General features: G+C 36.4%; 1 protein-coding gene across 1 annotated transcript in view; it reads left to right on the plus strand.

The window, feature by feature from the left end:
- The window catches only part of LOC131682566 (protein ABHD13), a 34,962-nt gene extending 23,975 nt beyond the window's left edge, over positions 1-10,987 (plus strand). Inside the window, exon 3 of the mRNA XM_058964137.1 lies at positions 10,603-10,987. Coding sequence (XP_058820120.1) covers positions 10,603-10,711 — 109 coding nt within the window. The 3' untranslated portion in view covers positions 10,712-10,987. The remainder of the gene's footprint in view (positions 1-10,602) is intronic.
- The last annotated feature ends 16,356 nt before the right edge of the window (positions 10,988-27,343 follow it).

Here is a 27,343-nt window from a genome sequence, read left to right on the forward strand (position 1 = left end):
AGTCCGATTTTACAGAAAACCGAAACAACTCTTAAGCGTCATCGTGGGTTGTACGTGGCTAAGTATGTTTGAAAAATGTTTCTTAGTTGAAACGTTATTGCAGTGCAGTGACTCGGCACGTTTTCACTCGCTCTTAGTTTTGCTTCCCCGAAGAGAATTTTCAGCGGATTATGTTGAAGGAATGTGACATTCGTGAATTTAATAAATAATAACGTATTCTCATTTCTTGTTGATGGTTTTCACTGTAGACTGAATGTCATCTCAGTTCGAATGCGGAAACGGATTTTCATCTAGCGATGGCAGGTGAATCTTTCGGTGTGTTTTATACAAACTCACGGTGTGACGAATTTAACAAAACCGGGATCGAGCTTACGGTTATGCTTGTCACACCTCCTCCGGGAGCATCCTAGCGTTTTACCGAGACCACGGTTGGCAGAGGATGGGTGTCAATGTCGCTAACTAAACATTTCAAAAGTCATCCTGATGCCGGTTCGTCGGTGATACACGATGTGCAGGAGCTTTTAAAACATCCCTCTTCTTTCCAGTTTGGATGATAGGATAACGGTGGGTAACCGATTCGCAAATGTGGCACATGTTTACCATTTCCCAAAAACGAATACGTCCCGGAAACCTACATTATCGCATAGAAAAAGTGTTTATCATGAGTCCAGTGTGTCAGTACCCGGAATTCACAAAATGACAAACACAATGTAGAAGTTGCGAAAAGTTCCAGTAGTCAACTTCCCTTTTAATCGTTTTTGCGTCCTTACATCGCTTGACGCGTGTCACATTCGTTCCTAGCGACATTCAGCATTGTACCGTCAAATGTGGCTCCAGCGCGTTATCCGTTATTTATTCATGGGTGTGATCCGGTTTTAGTACCGACCGGTTGTTTTGGGACTAGGTTCTAAGAAATGTTTACCCCTTTTGTGGGGAAATGGGTGGAGAGAACTGGCGGAATCTGGGCGGGGCGCAAACAACCACGTCGTTATTATTAGACGTGTGAGATGTGGGGAAGCACTTTATTGGCGTACATGATTTTACATATTTGCGGTTGCACACGTCTAATGGAAAAGCATAAGTAAGAAGCAATATGGTGCGTTGTGAGGCGTTTTCCGAATGTATGAACGTGAATGGGTTGTTGATTTTTCCGACTTTAGTATAAAAATGTTTTCGAATGGGTGTAAAAATCGAACCGAAACGAAATACCAACCCGCTTCGGATTGAACAAGATGATGACATTTTACTTGTCGTGCGTATTGATAGGATTATTCTACATCACTTGATATCCTTTTTTACATAATTGAAGTGATGCTTGTTTGTACTGCCGATTCTTTCCGAGTGGTTGGCTCGCATTTAAACGCAAAGTGCTTGAGGTGTGTGGTAGGATTCGAATCTATCTGTGACGAGTATAAATCACAAGCTATTGATATTGATGCAAAAAGTTTATTCAGCATGGTTGCGGTTGCCAAAATGCGTGTAGTCTTTAATTTTGACGATGATGAAAAATTCGGTTCCATGTTTGACGGCGTCGGTAGATGAGTGGTAAGCGTGACCGTCACTCATTCCAGTTGGTCTGGGTTCATTACCAACCGAGGTCGTTGAGATTTACCTGAGATGAAAAAATCTGTGGTCACGTCTGCCTTCGGAAGGGAAGTAAAGCCGTTGGTCCCCCGGTCCATGAGTTGATATCTACGCGGTAAAAAATTTTCTCGTCTAATTCAAAAGATTTTGCACTTGAATCAGTTTATCATGTATCACTAACAATTGAAGTGATTTAGCATTGATTTTTTAAAGATTCATAACTCGTATCAAAATGACCTGGTTTTTGAAAGCTATTTAATAGAAATGATCTTTAAATTGAAATAAATGTCCGTTGAATTCGCACAACTGTACTAATCTATTGAATTTGAGTGGTTCCACCATTAATTACAATTTTCAAAAGTGCCAAAACACTTACGGCCAATTTCTTCACTTCGTTGAAAACAGGTTTTCGGCTAGTTGGTCATAAGAAACCTGAAAACTGATTTTCAGCGAAAACCGGTTTTCATCCAGTGAAGAAATTGGCCGTTAAGTCTTTAACCTACTACAAACACTTGTTCGGAAAAAGGAGCAAAAATGGAAAAGTTGCATATTTATAGTAATGTAGAAGTTGAGTATTATATATTGTACTTGTGGTTAATTTATTATGCAATTATTTGTTCTCAGGTAACATTTATATTGGGATATACCGTAAGGAATGCGTGTATAGCTGAATGCAAGATCTGTCAGAAGCAATGTGCAACACATTTAAAATGGAAGTGCGTTGCTGTTGATTTCGTAGTGCTTTCAACCGATCTATTCCAATAACACATCGCATTGAAATGTTGGGCAAGTATTGCAAAATCAACTGCAAATCATTTTCCATCAACGTGAGGATTTTTTATTATAGTTCAGATAGTGTAGTCACCTCTCTGGCGTTGGTAAAGAAGATGTAACATCCAACTTCTATACTCTCTAACAAATATCTCCTCCTCCCGTGATACTTGTGGAGTGCGCAGTAGTATATACGGCCTCTAGCAAAATCAAGTATCGGACTAACATCCCTTCCCTTACCTTCCGCGATGTACGTTCGGGTCTGGCCGGCGCCGGTATTGATCAGTAAAACACTTTAGGATTACCAGGAATTGCACGTTGAAAGATGTTTCGTTATTCTCAAGCTTAATTTTCTATTGATTCCCTGTGCAACTTCAGCTAGTCCAGATCGATAACGGAGTAGCAGTCAGGGGCGGTAGCACAAGCTCAAGCTCAAGCTGATGAAAAATTCGGTTCCATGTCTGAACCTCTAACTGATGGTCGATAAAACATTGCAATTGGTCGGTGTTAAGTCAGACCGGACTAAGTCGCAAAATATAAAAAAATGAGATAATTACAACACTGGATAGAGAGTTTCTTCAGCTACATTCAACTTTTGCCAGATTTGAAATATGTAACTATAAACAAGAATTATGGGAAAAAAGAATTTCCAATTATAACGTAGAGGATGCTGCGATTCAAACTTTAAACCCGTTTTTCTCGAAATCAATATTTTGTCACTTGGTCCGGTCTGTGTTAAGCCGACCAGTTGTTAACGGGATGGTCTTTCAAGGATGCTTTTCGAAGTAAAATAGTTTTCTTGGATCACGGTATTACCAAAAAGAGACGAGCGGGTAATGTCAGAAACATAACTGGAGTGAAATAAGATACACTTTAGCCTGTTAAGGTGTAATCCCACCTTTTCCGCACAAATCGTAGATCATGTTAGTTTTATCTTATGTAAACAGATCTTTTATCGTCTATATTTCTAATGGTATTTTCATTTTTTAACGGTGCACTACACCGGTGTAATCGGTGCTACAGTCATTCAAACTTTGGTGTAATCAGTCTATCTCTTTTTTGCACTACACAAAAGAAAAAACGAAAATGCTATAAGGTACGAAAACAAATCTTAATTCGATTTTTCAAATACAAAATGGCGGCGTAGTATCTCTTGCGATACAATACACTGATAAAAAATCACACTATAAAACCAAAGGAAATTTAACATCATTTTCAAGTTCACTTGCCTGTTGAAAAGCAAATTAAATGATTTCCCTTCGAATTTCACATGAAAATCTATTAAAACGCAGTTCATGTGCTATTTTTATTTTTTGCCATTAAATTTTGGTTGCCATGCTGTTGAGTCGCATACTATGAACTTTCCAAATGACATTCATGTGAAAACCATATAGTGCAAATCCATATGTAAAACAATTGATTTCGGCGATTCTTCTACCCTAAATCTATAGGTAAAACTAATTGATATTCACGTGTAATTCATTTGGAAATCTTAGCCAATGGTATTTTTTATGATGTTAATGTGATTTTCACATAATGTTCTCAAGAATTCGACTTGAAAATCATATTGTCCACACTCTATTAGATATTGAAATGGCAAAGTATCATTTTCATGTGTTTTACAATTGAATACATTCAAGTGTTTTGCACATGATGTTAACGTGTCTAGTTTTTTCAGTGTACGTTTTATTGACTTTGACGATACAACTATACGGGTGTACCCTATTAGGCATAAAGACATAATGACAATGAATTCTTACCCTTTTTGATTTTGTAGATTTTCACTGATAGCTGGTCAAACTCGATCAACATTTTATGCTGCTGTATAAACGTTCAGAGATAGGATAGACGGTTGGATTGTGCATAAATAGGAATCAACAGCTTTGCTTCGTTCCTAAGAACTAACTAAAAAATCTGCTTGGTAAATGAAAAATACTGGCACTTGAACTAATCGAAAATTAGACTGAAACGCACTATTATTCATACTACCATTGGAGCTAATCCGTTGAACAGAGTTATCGGACACTGCTCTAACCACTGTATGCAAATGGGGCACTTGCTTAAATAAATCAAGCAAACCGGACGCTTGGTATGAGGTAACTTACCTTGCGTTAATATTGTTATCAACATTTTTATTTTTTGACCCCGAGAAATATTGTAATAATGTAACTGAGGTGAAAATGTGAATTAATTTAAGTCTAAGTCGTCACTGTTGTGCTATCTTATGACAAGCGCCAATTAGCACGTTTCGGGAAAATCTATTTTTAAAGTTTGAGATTGAGTATGTATCTTATAACTTATAAATAGTAGAAGCAATTTAGTGAAAACGGATGCTTCTGTCTATTCTGTGTTAATCTCTCAAATATTACGAAGATCGATTGACCAAAGTGAGAGTTTTTACTAAAAATGTAAACAAAAGTCGCTACGTGTCATAAGTGTGTATTGATGATAAAATATGTATGGCTTGTCATAATGGTGCATGACAAAATTTATATACAAATAAAGCATTAAAAAAATATTTTCATCAGTTCCTTTCTAACATCAACAAATTTGGATTGAACAATTTTGTGCGTGAAGAATGCCTAGTTTTAGTAAGTTAGGGAATTTGTATTTCGATTTCGTCTCACCTGTATGCAGGCCAACTTGATTCAAAAAGAAAATACTATTTGAATTCTCGAGCAAACGTCACGAATGAAATTTCGCACTGCTGAAAAACAACGATATCGAACAATTGTAGCGCTATATTTTGCTTTAAGGAAAAAGTAAGATTAAAACATTTTGTGCACAAAGCACACAATACCTCAATTTAGAAGTCGAAGAATTTCCTTCAATTCGTCAGAATCAATAAGGCATTTTCGTTACAATTTAATATTTTAAAAAATCTGTTTAACACACACACCGTTATATACAACGAGGAGGTAGAACTCGATTGAATGTTGATATAACTGGTACACACCTAATTTGTTCTCCCGAATCTCAGCTTTTGTACATTTTCGCCGACATCTCAGCAGCTGAGATCTCAGCCATCATTTTTTTGCTGAAATCTTAGTGAGATTTGACAGCTGAGGCTCGGAAAATATTTCGCTGAAAATCTGTAAACAGATGTCATTTTGCTGAAATATCAGTTTGCAAATTTGCTGACATCACCGCTCTAGAGACCGCTGAAGCCAAAAATCGATCCACTGTCCTCCGGCGGCCAAAACGGTAGTCTTCTGTTCATTTTTTGGACGAATGTTGAGTACGCAGTAATATATACAGAATCTAATCACAACTTCGATTAGTCATATCTTGCCAGTTATCTATTTTTAGCTTACACGTAAAAACTTATAAAATTATTATCAGAAATTAACTTGTACCACGAAAATTATTCGTTTATTCACATTGTTGTGCGTACCAAAATAAACATAAGAAAGTTGTTGGATCTTGAATTTTCTTTGGTTTCGCTTTAGTGACATTGATAATGGAAAAATAATTTTAAAAAATTAACATGTATGTTAAATCGAGGTAAAAATTATGTTAAATCGAAGTACGTTAAATCGAGGTATACCTGTATATCCAACATTGACCTGCGATAGTGACTATAAGAAACATTCAATAAAAGAAAGCACATATTAGACGAAAGTTCTGTTTTCGAAACATGTTCCCAATGAAGCGAAGTCATAAAAGAGTGTTGGTAGAGGCGATGGTAAGGTTAGTTCAGAGAAATGACAAAAATATGTTTTGGCGATACAGAGAGTGTTAGTATATTCATTAGCTTTTTCTATAATCATTGCACAATTGAATAATATTTCTCCTAATATCATAGCAAAATACTGAAAATTGAGCCTGTAACAGCGAATCTCCTGAGGCGTCTCGTTGAAAACTTGTTTTGCGGTTTACATCATAACTCAAAATATATCGGACCAATCGTTTTCAAGGCTTGCACAGCCCTTCTGCACAACCCTAGATATTGATCGAAGCTAAAAAGCGATTTTCGTTAAAAAAATTTATCTAACTTTTTATTGTAAAAATAAAAAGTAATGATGTAATGATGAGAAGAACTGTGCAAAATTGCAAACAATTTGGTTCAGTAGATTTTGAGTTATGGTGTACATCGCGTGTCTCCTGACGATTCACTGTAGCTCACCTAATTTTTAATATTTTGCGGTGAAAATTTAGAAAATATACTCAATTGGGAAATAGATATAAAATCACCGTAACGTTTAAAATTTAAAAAAAATTGCTTGATATTCTCAAAAACCCAATATCGCCCACAACTTCTACAAAACAAAATGTTTTTTAACAAAAACACATTGGATAATGGGTTTCACATAACTTGAGGTACACAATGAGAGGCAGCGCTATATGTCTAATAGAAACGAAGACAAAGAGATTCCGCCAACTTACCCCAACCACGAACTAGCCCCGGGCTCCCCTAATATTTAATTAACTTAATCAACATGTGTTAAATGTTATCTTCTTGTGATTATATTTTGAATGGGTTTGGAAGTGGAGGGGATGGAGTTTTAGTAGAGTGGGTGTGTTGGATGCGTCAGAAATCCTTCATCTTATTTCGGTATATGGGATGGATGAAGGAAATGCGGATATGAGAGTGGTCCAAAGGGAGAGGAGGTGTAAGGGCAAGGGAGCGAGGTGTGAGGGCAATCGTGGGGTGGGGGTGTGCTGAGCGGCGACGCAATACTCAACCGCAAATGTTGCCTTACATTTGAGATTTGGTTCGAGAACATCGGTTCAGTCATCACCGAAGAACCGATGTGACTTAAATTGTGGAATATGCCCGGAATGCGGGACTTCCGGAATCGTCGATATTGGGCAATATATCCAAAGAATGTTTGATTGGCAATTGGTGATCTAGAAGTGCGAGTCGAAGTAATTTGGTTACCATTTCAATAGTTTTTAGCCTCTGCGATATTACGATTGTACCAATTTTTATGGGAAATTCCGGTGTAACCTTACTAACCAACCTGTAACTCTGGAACCAACAGTCAGCACTGAATTAAATTCAGCAGCAGTCAATGGCATTACTGTATCTTTCATTTGAAATTAAGTTTGTAAAAATCGGTAGAGAATTCGCTGGGGAATAGGTGTGATATTAGCTTAGGAACTTGGCGAGTTCCCCGGAGGCCAATGTTGTCAAAGCTGCTTTGATTGATCATTAGTGAACCAGACTCACAAACTAGAGTAATGTTAAACCATTTGAATATGTTTCACGTCATTTGGACATCACGGTTTTCCAGTTTATATTGGAATTTGCTATGTGACCGCACTCTTCAACCCGTAACTCCGCAACCGGAAGTCGGATCAAAAAAAATTCAGCAGCAGCTTATGGGAGCGTTATACCTTTCAGATGAAACTAAGTTTGTGAAAATCGGTTCAGCCATCTCTGAGAAAATTGTGTGAGATAACTGACACACACATACACACACAGACATTTTCCGATATCGATGAATTGAATCGAATGGTATATGAAATTCGGCCCTCCGAGCCTCGGTTAAAAAGTCGATTTTTTTAGTGATTGCATAACCTTTCTTTATATGAGAAAGGCAAAAAGGGTTTCGGGGAAAAAGCTACAACTCCGCCAATTTTCAGCACATTTTTTTAAACTTATGCTTGTTTATTTCACTGGAAAATGTACTACGAATATACTATAAGTTTGATGTAATGAAATCATTGGTTTATGCTTGTACGTAAATTCAAACTTTCTTGACATTTTTTGCTCAAAAAGGTATCTAACCCCTTAAAGAGATGGTCAAATCAGTTTGACCCTAATCCGGACCAATGTAGTATATACCGGTATGGCTAAGGTGGCACTTTGGTATTCGTAATATGAAACTTACATGAGTGGTGTGAGTGATCACAGAATAAATCGACTTGTTTTTGTCATACCGTTCGTTTCGCTCCCATTAAATGACGTCGACCCGTTGTGCTTCTGGATTGTTTACATATTTTTGGTTGCCAACACTAACAAACCGTGTTTTATGCCCCACCTATATATACCACATTGAATCTGGACCACATTTGAAAAGATTTGTTCTTTTGAAAGCAATGATTTTAAGAAACTTTTTTTCAGAAAATCATTGAATGGTTGCAAAAAATATTTTTTTCTTCGTAAAAATCACTTACAAGTAGAAAAAAATCAAAATCACAATTACAGGTTCTGTCCAGAGGTAACCAATAGCTTATTTTGTGCGCAATATTTGTCCAAATCTCTCGCACGTTGCAGTGTAATTTAATTAATTTAGTTATTTCTAGGGGAACATGGGGAGACTTGATCAGGTTTTCAGCTAAAACTGCATAAATCTCTAAAAAAACCTTCAATCCCTCAAAAGTCATTGAGATGTAATGTGCAAAGTTGCGTCTTCATGATTTTTTGCAGAATTTTTATTTTAATTTTTGAAAAGTTACAAAAGTTTTTCTGTTATCGTTTTTTTTTGGTCAAGTCTTCCCACTGCGGGAAAAATCATAACAAAAATAATGATATAAAAAATTCTGTAATTATTTTTTGCCATATTGTTGAGATCCTTAGGTAGCAGTAAAAAATATAAAAAGGCTGCATTTGATAAATTTCGATTTTTTAAAGCATTTCTTTTTAAGGATTAACTGTATTGCTTGCATTACATGTTCACACGTCACGAAATCAGTCCTAGTATTGTTAACTTTGTTTATTATTACTTATATATAGACTTATGTTTAAGGTGCGATTTTTTATGGCGTGATTAACATTAACAGTAGATACCAAAGCATAATAAATATTAGGAATTTTGTATCTTTCTTTTGCTAATTGCCATTTGGTCAAGTCTCCCCATAAAATCTTGGTCAAATTTCCCCAACCTTAGTTATTGCGTTCAATGTCATGCAAATTCTAGTAATAACTATTCCAATGTTCCAATTTATGTAAAATCATTTCACTGCTTCATAAGGATTAAGATGGTATATTAGTACATTGATAGTAATTAGTAGTCGAGTATATATGATAAAAAATTACATCATTTAATGCAAATTTATTAATTACGGAATATTTTATGTAAGGAAAGGATTTTTTATTCCAAACTTTGAAAATTACCTTAAATGATCGAAACAAGTATAAAAATATTTTTGAATTTTTTTTTAAGAATCGAATAGAAGATGCCATAACCAAAAATAGAATTTTGCGCTTGGTCAAGTCTCCTCATGTTCCCCTACATGTTAAAATTTGAGTGTAATGGTGTAATGGGTTACATATAGGCGAGCCAAAAAACAAAAATTCACGAATGTAAATAATTGTTTTTTTTTATATTTACTTTAGAGTCGAATAAGTGTTAGGGGGATACATTTATCTTGGCTTTTTTATTTCCATAAACCATCTTTAACTTAACCCTCCGGAAGTCGCGCGAATGGCTCACTGAGCGAGTAGCCGCAACTGCTCTAAGACGATTTCGCTGGATTTTCAGAGCAACGTGCACTCAGTGCACTAGCGCGACATCCGGAAGGTTAATGAAGAACTATTGTATTTTTATATTTTGTGTATTTAAACATTGTATGACGTATGACAAATAACTGCTAAAGTAGTTAGGTGACTTCACAATTTTGCAGATGAGCAAAGACATGTTGTCCCTGATAACAGTTATTTGATCTGTAATATATGAATTATATGTTATTTTGTTACAAGTTTTCTATCGGCACTATGTGTTCGTAGATATCTTATCAAACAATTGCCCTAAAAGACCAAATGTGCCATCTTGGTTGCTTCACCCTGTTCTACTCTACTGTGGAGCTTTTAGTCATTATTAGACAGATAAATTAGGAATATCAAAAAGAAAGGGCCAATTCGAAAAAGATCACTTTAGCGACTAACAGGTAATAATACTTTAAACGCCGCTCGTTTTCTAGTAAATTATTACAGGAATAATTCCCTAATGGAATGATTTATAGTGAAAAATGAAGTTTTCAAAGGAAACGCAGCGACCGTCACGCTTATGCTCCCGTTTAATATGATCTCCGCGAGATGATTAATTGCTGGAAATAATTATTTTCCTCTTTCGAGATTTAGCTTCGCTGTAGAAATGATGAAGTAGCGGCCATGGTTAGAGCTTACCCCTTTGCCGGAAACGAGGCAAATATTGGCTTCATCGCATTTAACATCTTCTTCCTATCGTCTCCATCGTGTCAATGCCAGCCTATTTTCTCGTCTCATTTAAATATGAATAATGCCGCTTGATTATTTCACCCATTTAAGAGCATTTCCTTCTCGTTCTCTTCTCGTTTCAGCTATTACCAGGGCATCGCAAAATTTCTAACCGAATGTAAGGAAATCAAGGGGCCTCTACAGACGCCACCTGTTAGCCAGAATGTGTGGCCTAGGATTGAGGAGGTGTAGGAAAGTCCGAACCGAAACTTGGCTGTGCAGTATTTGTGTGTCTATCTGAGAGTATGCCATAGCGAATGAGTGTGATGGTACAATATGAAATACCTGCCTAGAAATATAAGAACGTGGAATAATAAAATTAACAAAAAACTGTGCAAGTTGTACAATGAAGCAAGTGAAACACCCAGCAACAACAACTAAAACAATAAGCAGTAACAAAATTTTACGCGTTAGCATAACAATGACATTAAGATAATAAATTAGTGCGAAAATATTTCAAGCTCTCAATCATTCTTTCAATTACCGCATCTACAATTTCGGAGCGCTATTCGAGAAAGAAATCCTCCCTCCATTGGCCATTTAAATATTTTTCCTGCCAAAAAAATTTATGAATCAAAGAAACGTAGGAACATCACAGCGGAAAATATTCGCATAAACAAAGGGAAAGAAATATTGCATAAATTTTTTACGAGAGTTCTCCGAGCGCAAATGGCAAAGGCTTTGATCGGGACTTGCCTTCTGTCGTACACCTACTACTGCCGTTTTCTGCACAACCGTGCCATTTCCTGTGGAATATCTATATAGGTGGGACTGTTATACGAATACCGACAATATGTATAGGCAATCGACTAGCTAAAGCATCAATCTGTTTAATATTTGATGGGATGTTGTGTATTTTATCCTACGCGAACACAAGGAACAAGATTGTGATAATGTGAATTAATGGAGGTGATCCGGTGGAAAACAATTTGTTGTTTGTGTATTATGTGCATTATTAAGATAACATTATTGGTAGATCGTGGTCTGTGAGCGTCGATCATTATTTTCTTAAACCGATTGAGCGTTTTTCGTAACAATATCATTGTTAAACATTCGCTACTAACTATAAATGTAGTTTTTGGAATTCGATCACATTCAGTGCATCCAAAATATATTTTTGATACTATTCAAATAGGCGCAAAATGGTCCGAAATGAAAAAAATCCATTTTGAGTTTATGTCAATTAATGAATACGCTTATTGCCGGGCTTCAAGGAGTAACAGTTTTGGAACAAACACGGGCTTGTTATATTACATAAGTAATATTTATCGACGTAAACGTATAGTCATTTCCTCTAGCCCTTTAATGGTTTCGTGACTTGTTCTATACGTAAACGGTTTTGTCGGGTACATTCTTGATTCTCGACACTGCGATTCAAGCTCAGACTAAATGTGTACAAGACGCGACCTCCCGCGAACGGTCTCCCTACCCATGGTGGGACAAGGAGTGCTTAGACGTGTATGTAGGGTTCTTAGTAACGACCGTTTTTGGTGAGAACCGGTTCCTCGGTACTGTATCCTTCAGTACCGGTAAAATACCAGTACTAGAATGTATTATATAAAAAAACTAAAAGGCACAAGAGCGACAAAAAATTTCAAAAATATGCTTTTTTTGGTAAGCTTTTATATACTTCAGTTTACCTTTTAATCTCACTAAGAGCAGAAAAAAACTCTGTTATAGCTATCAATTAACTAAGCCATCAGTTCTACTGCTTTGTTGCTTGTCCATCGCACAAACAGTACAGTATCGTTCTTCTGGCTGATCAATGAAACCAGAAAACTACAGCAGTGAAACGTGCCTCTGTTACCATAAACATTACCATTGCGACTGGCTTTAAACAAAGTCGTATTAGACCAAATTTGTGCTTGGTGGAACTGTTTATAAGGTGATAACGGCGATAATCCTTGACGGAAGTGGCTATTTCGTAGACGTTATGTGGTACGGCCAATGTTAACAGAAGTTTAACTGAGGCTGGATACGTCATTGTGAAAAATTTCATGCAATACAGCATCGAATACAACAATGCTAGAGCCTAGGTTCCCGTGTACAAGGATAATGATGAAATCAAGAAACGTCGATTTGCACCGCGCACGCTTGGAGCTCCCTGAAAGAATCAAATCGAAATAAGGAGACTTGAAATCCTTTAGGGAAGAAACTTTTCCCATGTATTTCCAATAGATCATGTTGTGAGAATACAGATAACGAAACATATTCTTTCTTACCTGGATTTGGATGCAAATCATAATCAAACAACACTGATCACAAACTCAGGTCGGATCACTACATGCCCTATTCGGATCCAGGTTAAGTACTAAGTCGACGTTCGTTCTTTTATAGATCAACATTTAACAGCAAAATGTATATAGGCCAGATCATTCAGTTTCTATCAATATTCTTTCTGAGAGGCTATGCTAAACAACGATATTGTCGCTGATTTCCGCTTCATTGTGAACATAAGCTCTATCTAACTGTAGCGATTCCAGCATTGTTGTTTGCGTATTGTTTTGGGACGCATGCACTCAATCCATAGATGAATCTCGAGGTGCTGGCGGGCATTTTGTTGAAAAATCAGTTATGGGTTCTCTCATTTCGATCGCTCATCCCGTGTGAGAAGCCGTTGGTGATTGAAAATTTCGAGAGACTCGGCAAGCTTAATCCTCAAACCCGAAGTATGTCCTTGTACTTTGATTGTGAGGGGACGGCCATAGCGTAGTTGGTAAATTGATTACCTTGTACGCAGCTCACCTGAGTTCTATTTCCAACCCCGCACATAGGGTTGGAGATTTTTTCAAAGATATTTCTCTAACCCGAAAAAGGTGAAAATCTCTTTAATCAAAAATGGAAAAAAATAGTTTGATTGCATGAAACAGAACATCAGGCCCACTTCGTCTTATCCCATCAATGTCAATTTCTTTCGTGCTTTTTATTCAACTGAATTCTCCGACACATCCGTGAGAAAAAAAGATTTGCGAATTCTTTAGCTAAGGTGCGTGTATTAGAAAAAACAATCGGTTTCAATGAATTTTTCAACATTCCTCGTCACATGACACAGTACATCGTGGAGCAATGGAGATTTTTTTTATTAATTTAGTAATTAAGACAAATGTAACTATTCCTATAACTATACCAGTTTACATCGATTGACGAAATAAAAAATATAGATTGGAACGGTGGTATCAACGAAACCTTGATTTAGTGTAGTGGATGTTGCTCGGGCTTCCATTCGTGCGATGTCTCGGCTCAGGTCCAATCATTAAACGCTTGATGCGCATTACCGACATATTGGACTCGTAAATAGTGGTATTTGTGCTTGTGGCAACGGTTATCTTGACATCGAGCATATTATCAGGGCTTGCGCAGTGTATTATTCCGCCAGGTTGTGGGTTGCACTGAAAAGTCGTGATCTTCCTCATATAGCCCTCGCATACACTTTCTTAACCCTTGTGAAGGCAAGCTAAAATCCTAACGCTAAAAGGCAAGACGGGCCTCTGAGGCCCGGTAAAATTTGAAATCCTCTTACAGTAATACATTAAAAATCCAAAGCATATTGACCAATTTCATTCAGAAATACAAACTTTTCGAGTGCTTGAATGATTTCTCTATTTGAATTTATTGGACAATGTAGAATAGACTGTGAAAAAAACATAAGCGAAAAATGAAGGACTAGTAAATTGTTTCAGAATATGTTACCGGATTCAAAATTAAAGCTCACGCAAGTAGTTACTTGCTGTGCTCTATACTAATAAAGTCAAATTCTCATAAAAATACGAATCCCCGGAATACCCACTCTTGGGATTAGCTAGAGTAAGCACTGGATGAAGCTGAAAGCTAAAATATGTAAATAAATAATTACCACTTTTCGAATGTGTCGAGCAATATCTTGTTTCACCACAGGCGAAAAATGGAGAACTTTGTCCTTGGAAAACGTTCGTTCACTCCATTTTCTGGCAAGAAAAAATTCAATATTGTGGAAATTTACAATTTTGACAGTTTTCGCTCAGGCGTAAAAGAATTGCCGGACAAAATTTTGCTCTTCAAAACGCATGTCTCAAACTTCTATACTGCCCATGATAGTATATTTGTCACGTTTTCGATGGAATTTCCTATCTTTATAGGACTGATTTGTGAACATAGGGAGTAGAGTGACAGGAAAAAATGACCCATATCGGCCCACCCCTGAGTCAATTCCTAGCCCCACCAGGAGTACTTGCACCCAATTTGAAGCAAATCGGACAAGTCTAGCTAACGGACCAACGTGCCTGAAGTTTGTATGGGATTTTTCAGCAATTTACATGGAGAAAACTCACTAGTTCGCATTCTCGCCGCTAGGTGGCACTGTTTGTATTGTATTATCACTGTAAGTGAAAATAAGAAAGATAATTTAATTGTCTACAACTTTTCCGTACATTGCTAGTCAATCCGGCTTTGTTAAAAGAAGTTATTAAACTTTTAACGAAGTGATGTCTGAGTCAGTTTTGCATGGGGCCTAACAGTGCATGGTTGTGTATCAGTACTCGATACGCACGAACTAAACATTTTTGTGAAATAATGGTTAGGTTTAGCTCAATTCTATGTTCAGAAGAATTATAATACATAATACGAGTCATGTTTTGATTAAAAAAAATTAGTCCTGCATGTTACCGCATAGAGGGCGCCAATACTAACTTTTCAACGAAGAGAGATAGAAATTTTGTGTCCTCTACAAAGTTATAGAACAAGCGTTTTTTAGTATTTCTTCCGAACAGCTTGATACTTTATCTCTCTTCTATGAAAAGTTAGTATTGGCGCCCTCTATGCGGTCACAGGTGGAACTAAAATTTTCTAACCGAAATATAACTCGTATTGTTTACTACAATTCTTGTAAATATACTATTCAGCTAAATCTAGTCATTATTTCACGAAAATGTAAAATTCGCGGGACTCCAGTACTTATACACAATCATGCACTGCTAGGCCCCGTGCAAAACTGATTCACACATCACTTCGTTAAACGTTTAATAACTTCTTTTAACAAAGCCAGATTGACTAGCAGTCTTCGACAAAGTTGTATACAATTAAATTACCTTTCTTATTTTCACTTTCAGTGATAATATGATGCATATAGTGCCACCCAGCGGCGAAAATACGAACTAGTGAGTTTTCTCCATGTAAATTGTTGCAAAATCCCATACAAACTTCAGGCACGTTGGTCCGGTAGCTAGACTTGTTCGATTTGCTTCAAATTTGGTGCAAGTACTCCTGGTGGGACTAGGAATCGACTCAGGGGTGGGCCGATTGAATTTTCAAAAATTCGTCATTTTTCTGGGCAGTCTAATAGGCAGTGTAACTTTGTCAAATCAGAGAATGAGATGAGATGACAGCTTCGTGTGCTAATATATTGACATTATATTACCCAAACTATGAATCCACAACTGTTATTTTGCCATACAAGCCACAAAAATGGCAGCTCTGTTCTTGAATAAGATTTTTCACAAAAAAATTCTTCAGATATCTATGTCATTATCTATTTCATCAATTGTGAAATTCTATTTGAACCAAACAGTTATATAACTTCATGAGTATGGGTCAGAACGACACAAAAATTGACTTTTTTCGGAACACCACTCAATCGAATGGTAGTTAGCTCCAGACGGCCCATTCCAAATACAAACTTGTTCGGATGCTTCTGGTTTACTCACAAGAATTTTTGAGTTTGGATGTAAAAATATATGAAATATCGGCAATGGAAACAATTTGGAATATTATTTGCATCAGCAGTATGCAGAGTTGATCTCGGAAAACCTAGCGGGTCTTTTAGGCCCCTTTGTCTCATTGTGCATGTAAAAAGTTATACACGAATCTATGAAGCACACCATAGCATATGTGATATTTCTGAAATATCTTACTTTTTCAATGAATTTTAGCGTCAGTTAATGAATTTTCCATGATAAAGCTCTTACTGCATGCATAACGCTTTGTAACTAAGAAATCGATAGCCGCCGGGCCTGGGAGAACCGCGTGCCTTTTTGAGGGTTAAATACGAAATTTAGCTTTCCCTTGTCCTTTTATTTCTTTTTTTAGCAGCATCTTCTTCCGACATCGAATGTTTGATGTAGCTTCAAGGGGACACAATACATCTCAGTCGTATCATTCAAAAAGCAAGGCAACTACAGCTAGGATATCACACGCACAACTCGGTGTGTTGCCGATCCGCATCTGAGTCGTACGAGGAATTCGTCTGGAAGAATCCTATGCTGGTCCGAGGAGGACAACCTGGTGTCTTAGTTCATGATATATCGTGATGATGGCCGCCCGAGCCTGTAATCGATGTCGTTCATTTCTCATTCACCTGAAGCTGAAAGTTAACATTTTTCTTCTCACTGTCATTATTGCCCACTCTCTCTCTCTCTCTCTCTCTCTCTCTCTCTCTCTCTCTCTCTCTCTCTCTCTCTTTCCGTTATTTCTGATACGGTTATGGTTCATCTCCCTTCTGATATTACATCGAAGCATAATAACTCTCCCTCATAATAAACAAATTCTAATGTGTTTTGCTAACCAAATGGAATCGAATCCTGAACAACATTCATTTCACTGAATCACGGTTTTGTTGACGCCTTCGGGATAATAGAATGTAACCACCGTCCCAATTCTCCATTGCTCCACGATGAATGCCAACTGTATAGTGTCATGTGACGAGGAATGTTGTAAAATTACTAAATTCAAATCCCGTTCAAAATACCGATCCCTCCTAATCAAAATAAAATGCAATCATGCCCCCTTGTATTTCGAACTGTATTCCTAGCATTAAGATAGTTGTAACAATAAGCTCTTTAGTCCAATTTGATTAATTGCTTCAATAATCTTTCTTGCTTAAGAAAATACCACACTGTATTACTACTCATAAAAATAACTCTCTTCTCTCTTTTATTAACAAAAATCTTCTACCCCCTGTAGTATATCGAAATGTGTAACTAGCTTTATGATAGCTGTGAAATTTTCCCCCTAAGTTTGAATATAAAAAATTCAATGTGTAATCCCCTAGCTTTAAGAAATTTAAAATGTGAAACAAAGAAATTGGCACGTTTCACTAATGCATCTTGCTTTATCGGATAACGAAATGAATAGAAAAAAGTATTCTCGTATCATAGAATATTAAACACACATGCGATAACGGCTAACTCTGTTTCCGCGACATTCCGTGGAGAAAAATGAACAATTATTTTTTAGACGAGACCACTAGCAAAAGTGTTGTGTTTGATACCAAAACCGTTAATGCATTATCTACTTTCCAGGAAAATACTCAGTATAAACTAAAGTGATTTTGATTCATTTTGAAAAAATACCTGCCAAAGGCAGCATTGCTCTTTCTCTTACATTCCGGTGATATTGTAGCTGTAAGGTATTCTTTTGATCGCTATGAATGTTGTCGTAAAACTTACCCGGACGAAAGGTAAGCAGATGGTAGCTATTCTGTTTTCTCGACTTATGAAAAGTTTGATACTGAAAGAAGCTTAAAACATTTTATTACGACGTCAGCCAATTCATAAGCTATGCTATTAGTGCGCTTTTAGTGGAAAGCAGGTGGGTGAAGGGCGTGAGCGAACAGAGGTTATAGTGATGTATTTTACGACAAAAGAGACCAGATTACACCAGCAGCGAACGAAAATACTGTGCAAACTTTTGTAAAGGCAGGGAAAGGATTAATTGTATGAAACATTTTCGTTTCGGAGTATCGTCCCTAAACTTCCTTATTTTCCTGGTAGTAACCGGCCACCTAACACCAGTATTTCTGTCGTTCCTCTTGTATCCTTGGCAAATAACAAAAAAATGCTTTGAAATATTCCCTCCATTATTGAGACAGAGTTGTTCCACATGTAGGGGGATGTCCCCGGTTGTGAAACAAGTTTTTGTTGTCTATCTAATATCGAAAATTTTGACGAAGAAAGCATATTGTTTATGTTTCAAACCAAACAATCATGGAACATTTCCGTTAGATTGCGTGACCATATAAAGGGTCTAAATATAAAGTGAAACGAATAATTACGATCAATGAATTGTTATTACACTATTACCATTATTCAACATTTATATACATGTAACATTTAACAATTTATAAACATATTTAAAAAATACCCAAATGTTTTACAACGATAGGCAAATAAAATCGTCAAAGATAATACAACTGGAGACATCCCCCTAATCGTGGCATATTTGCTGCCCAGCCTTTTCCACTTTTGCAGCATTAGTGAAAATTTATGAAAACTTTATCCTCACAATATAATGCGGCTGTGGCATTTTCCAGACAGAGTGAAATAAGCGTCATTGTTTTTGGTTTATTTATTGAATACCGTCTATGCTATACATCAAAATTGCTACTCGTAACTTTGCTTTCCTTATTATTTAAATATATGACCGGGGTAGCTACTGTGCTGTACTGCTTATGCCACCGTGGAAATTCGTGGCGGGAGACCGGTATTATTCCGCATATTTACTTTGAGTGAATGTAATTTATTGTGCTGTCAGAGTCGATTCGGTTGCTGTCATAATATTTTTTGAAACGCAGATTTAGTTGGGTGACACTGAAGGGGATCAAGTTTGAAACTTTCCAATGAAGGATGACAATTTCACGATTTATGCGAGAGCTTGATGCTACTTTATTTTCCGTTTTTTGCTCGTTCGACGAATTGTGCAATGGGACGTCTGGTTGATTGAAACACGGATTTGTAAGTAATGATGAAATAGTCCGATAAAGTCATAGCTGTAAATACTGAGTACAAGTCACTGGAGATTTTTGTAATGGTTTTGAATTGACGATGATTGTGTTTGTTTCAATACTAGTTAGGGCTTTCTCAGGAGCTGGTTTGTTAAGTATAGGGGAACCAGGGGCTATTAGGACCGTGGGGGTTATTCAGAACATCTTGAGTTCTCAGAAAATCGTAAGACTTTCTGACTGTTGTACATATTTGAGGAAACGCCATTCTGAAACTTTAATTTTGACAGATGAATCTCATTCTGCAGTATTTTTTAGAAAGGAGATACAACGTGTTCCATTTTTTGCCATCCTCTTAACAAAAATGAATATAATAGTAAAACCGTGAATTAAGTAACAAATTAAAGTGAAAAAATACCAGGTAAGTGTTCTGGGACGGTTGAGGCTGATTTTTGTTTGGGTGAAAACACAGATACTTTCAAGACGCTTACAACTTTTGTGCGAAATGAGCCTACGAGCCTATTCGGACCCCTATTCCATCGACCACTGTTTAGGGGCTTGCGGCTGCGCACACACCGCAGCAAAGAAAATATTAGCGGCCGCGCTTCATGAAATACTGTTCTTAGCTAATCTGTCATAATATCGCAAATTTCCCTAACGAAAGGCTGAATGAGAACACAAGATGTTCCAAAAATCCGCCCTGCGTTATGTAACGTTTTGTGTAGGTTGAGTATTCCAGATGCAAATGGTGCCAAATACATCTCGTTCCGTGAAATTCATAGATTCTTTTTAGATTACAGAATAGATAAAATTGATTTAATGAGCTATACTTATCAATCAAAATCTGCTTTAAAAATTAATTTTTAAAATTTAATGCTACCGCAAATAGCAAATACAAGTACTAGTTACACCAAAAACTCGCTGGCAACCTTAGAGCGGCCCTTAATAAGCAGTTGGTGCGGCGTGTACTTTTCGGTGAATGCCTCAATGTTGAACGTCGAATTTGTAATGTTATTAGAAATTTATAAATCGTCGATATCTTAACCGGAAAGTAGGATAAATCGGAGGCTAACTCATGGGGAAACAAAAAGTTTAATAATGGCAGTTTCAAACAACCTTGCTCACCGTACTTAACTAAAATTTCTATTTTTTATCGAAAAGAACAAACAATATTTTTACGATCAATACCGTAAGATCATGAAAATACCTTAAGATCGTGAAAATACTTTTATTTTCATGGAGGAATACGGGTCATCCCGGGGACAATCTGGCAGAAACTGCTTGTTTCATATATGTACCACTGATTTTACACTGGCACTAGTATACCATCAACCTATCGTTTTACATGCCACTATGAAACAAGCAGATTGTATTTTGCGTACAAAAAAGCGAAAAAAAGTTCGACTACGTATCTTCAACTTAAGCTGCATCGGAAAAAATAAAAAAAGCACATAGCTTAATGACCTAATTTGTCTGTTTGTTTAAGTTTGTGAGTTCAATACAGGCCATATTCGATTGTCCGTAGACTTGATTATCCGTAACTCGATTATCCGTAGAAAATGATTTGATCCGAAGAAATTGTTTTGTAGTATACGCCTATCTTTGTAAGCTACCAGAGAAACTAACAACCGAATAAACACTTTAATCAAGTACAGCACATTCTTATTATATATCTTGTGCAACCAAATAATACCAAACCTAACTTACCTACCGAAACAGAGCTATGACCATATTAACATGCAGTAAATAAGTCATCGCATCAGGTTACACACGATAGGAACAGTTTTTCCCGCTTTACACCGAGCCGGCGCTTGCCTCGGTGCACAGCGACGCAACCTAAAAACAATCAATAAATTCAATATTGTAGTCCTTTGTAAAATCTAACCAAGTCATCCATCCAAGTTGCATCTCGTTCTGCGAAGATTATAAACATATTTAAATGCGAAAACGCAACTTTTATTGTTTAATGTTTTTTGTCACTAATCTAATAGTTTCTAAGTTATCAGGGATTCAAAAATGCTCAATTTTATTACATTTATGAAATTTAATAGAATATTTTATAAAGTTCTAAAACTTAAAACTTGAAAAAAACTATCAAATTCAACCAAAGCTTAAAATTCGTGAGAATAATTTTTTGATAAAGAATGCAAAAAATTGGAGGGAACTAAAATTACAGTTGCAAATCTGACGTGGAATGACTCGCATTCTGTAAATTTAAGATTTTTTTTTGGTGGTATCCAAGTGTTAGAAGCAAATATTTTTTTTAAGATCACCCTAAAAACATTTTTGTTTTTGATAACATAAGTATTTTAAGAAGATTATGTGAAAATTTCAGAATGTGACTCGAAATATTTTACGAGATATTTCAATTATAACAGGCTTATCACTGGGCGTTTAGTGTAAAATTGACTTGTTTTAAGTTTATGATTGTAATATCTCGCAAAGTATTTTGATATCCACTCCTAATTTTTTTCACAAGCTTTTTAACATGATTCTTAATATTCAAAGAAAATAATAAGTAAAAAAATGTGGTCCTATAATTCCTATAATATAAATTCAATTTGTTTCAAATAATTGCAAATTCTATAAGTTATATAGCAAAAAATATTTTTTGTCAAATTTTTTCGGTAAGCTCATTTCAAAACGCAACTTTTTTGTTTAACATTTTTTTCATATATCGAATCGTTTCCGAGTTATCAGTGATTGAAAAATGTTCAATTTTATAAACATCTAACGTTAAAAAACTAATAACTAGAAAAAATATCATATTCAGCCAAAACAAAAAATACGTGTCAATTATTTTTAGCTGAAGAATGCAAGAAATTTTTTTGGAAGGAATCAAAATTTTGGTTGCAAATCTGACGTGGAATGACTCATAAACTTTTTCATTCCATCAGTAACTCGTCAGGGTTGGTTGGTTGGAAAATTATCAAATTGACCCACAGTCACCGTTGAGTGTTTTGTATTGGCAAAGCACAATGAGTAACAATGTTCTGTTCCGTTCACATTAGGCTTTGTGAACACTAATTTTTCGCGTCATTGAACAGTTTTGTTGGTTTAGATGGGTGTAGAATTTCACTTCCCTGGCTAACCGCAAAGAACCCAAGAGCACCAGCCACTCTCGCTGTATTGAATAAGCCGACCAATTGCTCTCCCCACAGTGGAAGAGAAGAGTTGTAGACACTTCAGCGTCTTCCGGATTTCTTTGCGGGTTATTCATCGCAAGGAAGGCTCTAACAAAGAAGTAAATCTCTCCTCATTGATCAACAGTTGAAGATCGCCGCAGGAGCAGGCAGTAAAACACCAGAAGAATTTGTTTGGAACGAATACAAATAAATTTAGGTACTATAATAGTTTAACAATGTGTCGTCTCACCAGACCCGGAGAAATTGAGGTGAAAGCCGGAGTCCCAGAAATTGCCCCCAAAAACCGGAGCTTCCGGGGCAAACCCGGGGGGTGGCAACCCTAGTTTCAAAGGTCTTCCAAGGGTTCCAGGAATAGCGGACAGCAAAATAAATACCCGCTAAATCAAAACTATGGCATTTTTAACCAATTTGGACACTTTGAAATATTTTGGATTCAGAAACTCATCTACTTTTGGAGGCTGTATAAATGAACCGGATGAATTCATATGGTTCCTGCGAATTCGGTTTGCCGGATTGGGATCCAATTTCAGAATTTCAATGTGGAGTATGGGTATCAAAATTCTTGGAATTGCCAGAAGGCTGCATCTTATAGTCATGAAACAATCTGGTGAATTACCCCGGAACGGGTATTCAGGAGCAAGTTACAATGGGGCCGTGAGTGGTCGTTCCGAGGTCAAATTGTCATTGTCCCAATTCAAAACGAAGTCATGGGTCCTTTTAATTAAAGTATTGTCGAAACTCTGCACCTAACATCCTGTTTGGTTATATTCCGCATTTACTGCATTACCTTTTGTTGTGGGGCATCCATTTACCGTCGCATCCGTACCGCGATGAATCCTAAAAGCGAAACACCAATCGATAATTTTTTGGAAAATTTTCCAGTGAAATTATTTGTACACACTAAACTGCTACTGGAACAACATCCATATAGAATTGGGCACAATATTTTGTTTCACAATACATCCAGCAAAGCTTTGTCAATTCGGTCAGATGATAGAGTCCCAAATTACACAGACAACGTGAGGTTTGCAACATACATGTTAGTTTCCCGGCTGCATATACGTTATTCCATTTATTTCAAGTTGCTTTTCATTTTAGATACCTATCACCTGATTGCATCGTGTTTCATTATTGTTTGAGCGCGGTGGAAGTCGGGGAATGAGCCTATTTTAGCCATATTAGGTAGGATGCCGAATTATTTCTTTAATTACTCGTTGTTGAGCGCAACGTAAACTTAAATTGGGTGCTCCTAGTGTTACCGTACCATTTGAACCAAGACGACAAACAAAAAAGGGCAGACGTTGCACTAATCACAGGCTACAAATGCGTAGGCTTATAACATGAACAGAATGAAAACAGTTTCATTACCCAATTTCAGCGGAGCGACAATTCTAATCAAATTCTAATCAACAGGGCTTCAAACAAAATTTTCACTCCACTATGAATTATTGCTCAGATCATCTACGAGGTCGCTTTTGACTCGCTAGATCATGTAAATCTGCACAATGTGCACGATTGATACGTCGAAATATATTGTAGTGATTTTATTGAAATTGCTCTGTACATAAAATATGCCGGAAAAACGGTGCACAGCTGGCTGGTAGACGAATGGAAATTGAATTCTAATTATCGCAGCTATATTCTCGTCTGAGTGGAATGAGCTGAATCACTGAATGAATGTGTTTGAAACGAGCTTTTCCATGAGAAGGGATGGCACATGCGGTGGTCTGGGGAGAGATCGGGTAAAATGGCCATTATAGATTCCCATTAGGGTCTGAGTTTTTTGTTTCAATGGAAAATGAAATAATAGTAATTATCCCATAAAACAATAGATCCAATGTCTTGATATTACATCTAAGTCTCTGGGGTATACATTTTAAGCTCCTTTTTGCTCCGGTATAGGTTAAAATATTCAAATCCACAAACAAAAAATAGAAACTGTCCGATTTGCATATATCTTGGGCTGATGGATTGAATGATGGTTCTCATTTTCAACTGACTGCTGTATCCTTGTCCGATCAATGTGCTGTTCTAGTGGGAAGGTATTAATTTGTAATCATTGAGTTGGTTGATATATGTATTGCTTTTTGTTACAATTCCATCAATTGAATGCATAATTTCGAAGGACGAGAAATCATAGCACTACAATCCTCAAGTTAGAGTGTTCGACATGATACTCTGTTCCATCAGAAAATAACGTCGCTTTTATGAGATTACTCGTTTTTTAAATCACTTAAGTTAAATTAGAGCTTTGTTCAAATTATCTACGGCGTATCTAATCGAATACGATACATACCTTTTTATTTTTCAAAAAATCGAATTTTTTGTTACATTATCTGAAAATACAATGCCTATAGAATATTTTCCCAAATTTTACTAGAGATCCGAGAAATAGGTCGATGTTACAGCGCTTCCAAGCGCGCCTCGTCTACCAAGAGCAGTGGTAACATGAAATTTTAATCTAGATTATCTCGAAATGTCGTTTTACCAAAAATGGTTTTTCGACGGTTGCCGAAAAACCACTCAACCGATTTTCTTCATTTTTCTTTCAATTGATCGTAATTAATTTTTCTCGTACTTTAACGATTCCTTTTTTAAGTATAAATTTTTGTTTTGTGGATGAAAACTTTTTATTACAATTTTTAGAGCGCAAAACAGCATTTTTTTTTTAGGAAAAACGTTCCTGAATGCAGGAAAAAATTATTATTTGTTCAACTAATAATTAAAGTATGAGGAATACTCATATACTAATGAAAATTTATAGGTTTTGTGATTTTAGTTAGATCTATTGGTCTTTAATCGTGATCACCACAAATCTCTTAAATAAAAAAGGGTTTCGGGGAAAAACCATAACTCCGCCAAAATATTGTTATAAACTTATGACTGTTTATTTCACTGAAAAATGTGCTACCAAAATACTATAAGTTTGATGTAATGAAATCGTTGCTTTATGCCTTTACGTAAATTCAAACTTTCTTCGCATTTTTCGTTCAAAAAGGTAAGTAACCCCTTAAAGATATGTTATGTGAACATAGTAAATTTTGAACGAGCTACGTTCGTTTCCCGGGACAGTTATTTTATTTTTTGCTTTTTCGGTGACCACAATCATTTCACTGATGGCACCGATAGTTAGTTTGTGAACGAAATATTTTGCAATCAAAGAAAATGAAATTGCAACGATTTTTCTAAAATAAATCTGTTGTTTTGGTACCAAAAAGTGAATTTTTCATTATTTCAAACTAAAAGGAAGAAATCTATCTTAGTGGGTTGAGTCAATTTTCATCCAAAATCCACCATCTTCACGAATAAACTTGATAAAAACTAACTAGGTACTAAAACAACCAGATGCATCAGTGACTTCGTTGTGGAGATACCGTGCTCACTGGAAACGCTATGAAAATAACTGTTTGTGAGGAACGAACGACCACACAGTGGAACCAATTCAACATGGTATGAACCTGTTTGAAGCCTATGATGCCATTTTAGGACCAACATTCATTCGTATGCTATGCTCACAACATTATTCTGCAACTTTATAAACAAAAGTTAAAGAACTTTTACAAGGAAGTGTAGGAGGGAAAATTTTCTATAATTTCTAGTTACTCCAGTTATTTGTTATGTTATTTTGAATTTCTTTTATTTGTTGCTTTTGAAAATCGAGTATTAAATGATTTTGAAACACTGTGAGGGGAACTTGCCAAGCCTTTTAGAAGTATTCTTATTAAATATTTCTGATTTTCGTTTGGACCGCACATAATAACTTTTCTAACACGCATTTTATTCGACGCTATTTTTGAAAGCGCTTCTTATACTAATTATGTATTTTTAGATAGAACAGACCGACGTCTGTGAGAAATATTTCATTTTTAATATTTCAAGAGATTGTCGTGAGCAAGGCTTATTCAATTCATCAATGAGAAATGTAGTTACAAAATTTGAATAAAATATCAAAATCAGTTTTGCTGTATCCGGAAATTTTTTCTTTTGAAACGTAGTGTTGAGGGGAACGTATTCACAGTGTATTTTTACTCGCATATTTACGCAAACACTCAGAGACACCATTATTTGGATGAATTGTGCAATTTCTTTCTTTGTTTTATTTGCTGCATAAATCTAACTGCGTACAATTCCTTACCTCATCACCTGAGTAGAGGAAACGGAATATTGCCCAGCACTTCGTGGATCGCAGAATAAATCAGCCCATGCTCGCAAAAAGATGTTTTTTTTTCTGCCTGTAAGCACCAGCATCACTTACCCTAATCCCAAATCATGCAATTTTAATCGCGCTTCCTGACCAACCGAACTTGCTCATCTGTGTAGATGGTAAAGGGAACGGCTACGCTGGCTGGCTGGCTTTTGCCACTATTTGCACGATGATGAGTTGAGCTCCTGTATAATATAGTAGGGGATCCACTCCCGCTCCGGAAACAACAGAAGCATTGCTAGATGGTATAATTTCGTGCACTTTCCATCCGGTTACGTGTTCATAATGTATGTGATTTCGGGGCAATAATGGTATATTATGAATGTGGTGAATATTTGAGTACGCTTTCAACGCTGGATTCCGACTTTTCTCGGCGATTCGTGGTGGCCTATTTCATGGATTGTGGCTAAATAGAAAGAAAGGGGTTTTCTGTGCTTAATTATGTTATTGCAGCGTTACATTCTGGTACACGTTAGCTGAAACGCAGGGCAGTGGGGTCAGGTGGGACAGAAACATCAAATCTGATTTTCGTTTATTACAGGAAAATTATGGGTAAGACCAGCAGTACCTTTTTATTCTTCAAAATAAAAGAAAAGCATTTATTACTTTATCTGAAAGCGCAACTCATTGAGAATATTTTTCCAAATTTTCATAAAGATTCGAATAATAGATCGAAAGTTACAGCTCTTCGAAGCTCGCTTCGTCTACCGAGAGCAATGGTAACTTGAAATTTTAAACTCGATTATCTCGAAATGGCTTTTCTATGAACACGATTGCCAAAAACT

The sequence above is a fragment of the Topomyia yanbarensis genome, chromosome 2 (genome assembly GCF_030247195.1).
Source record: "Topomyia yanbarensis strain Yona2022 chromosome 2, ASM3024719v1, whole genome shotgun sequence".
In the NCBI taxonomy this organism is placed as follows: Eukaryota; Metazoa; Arthropoda; class Insecta; order Diptera; family Culicidae; genus Topomyia; species Topomyia yanbarensis.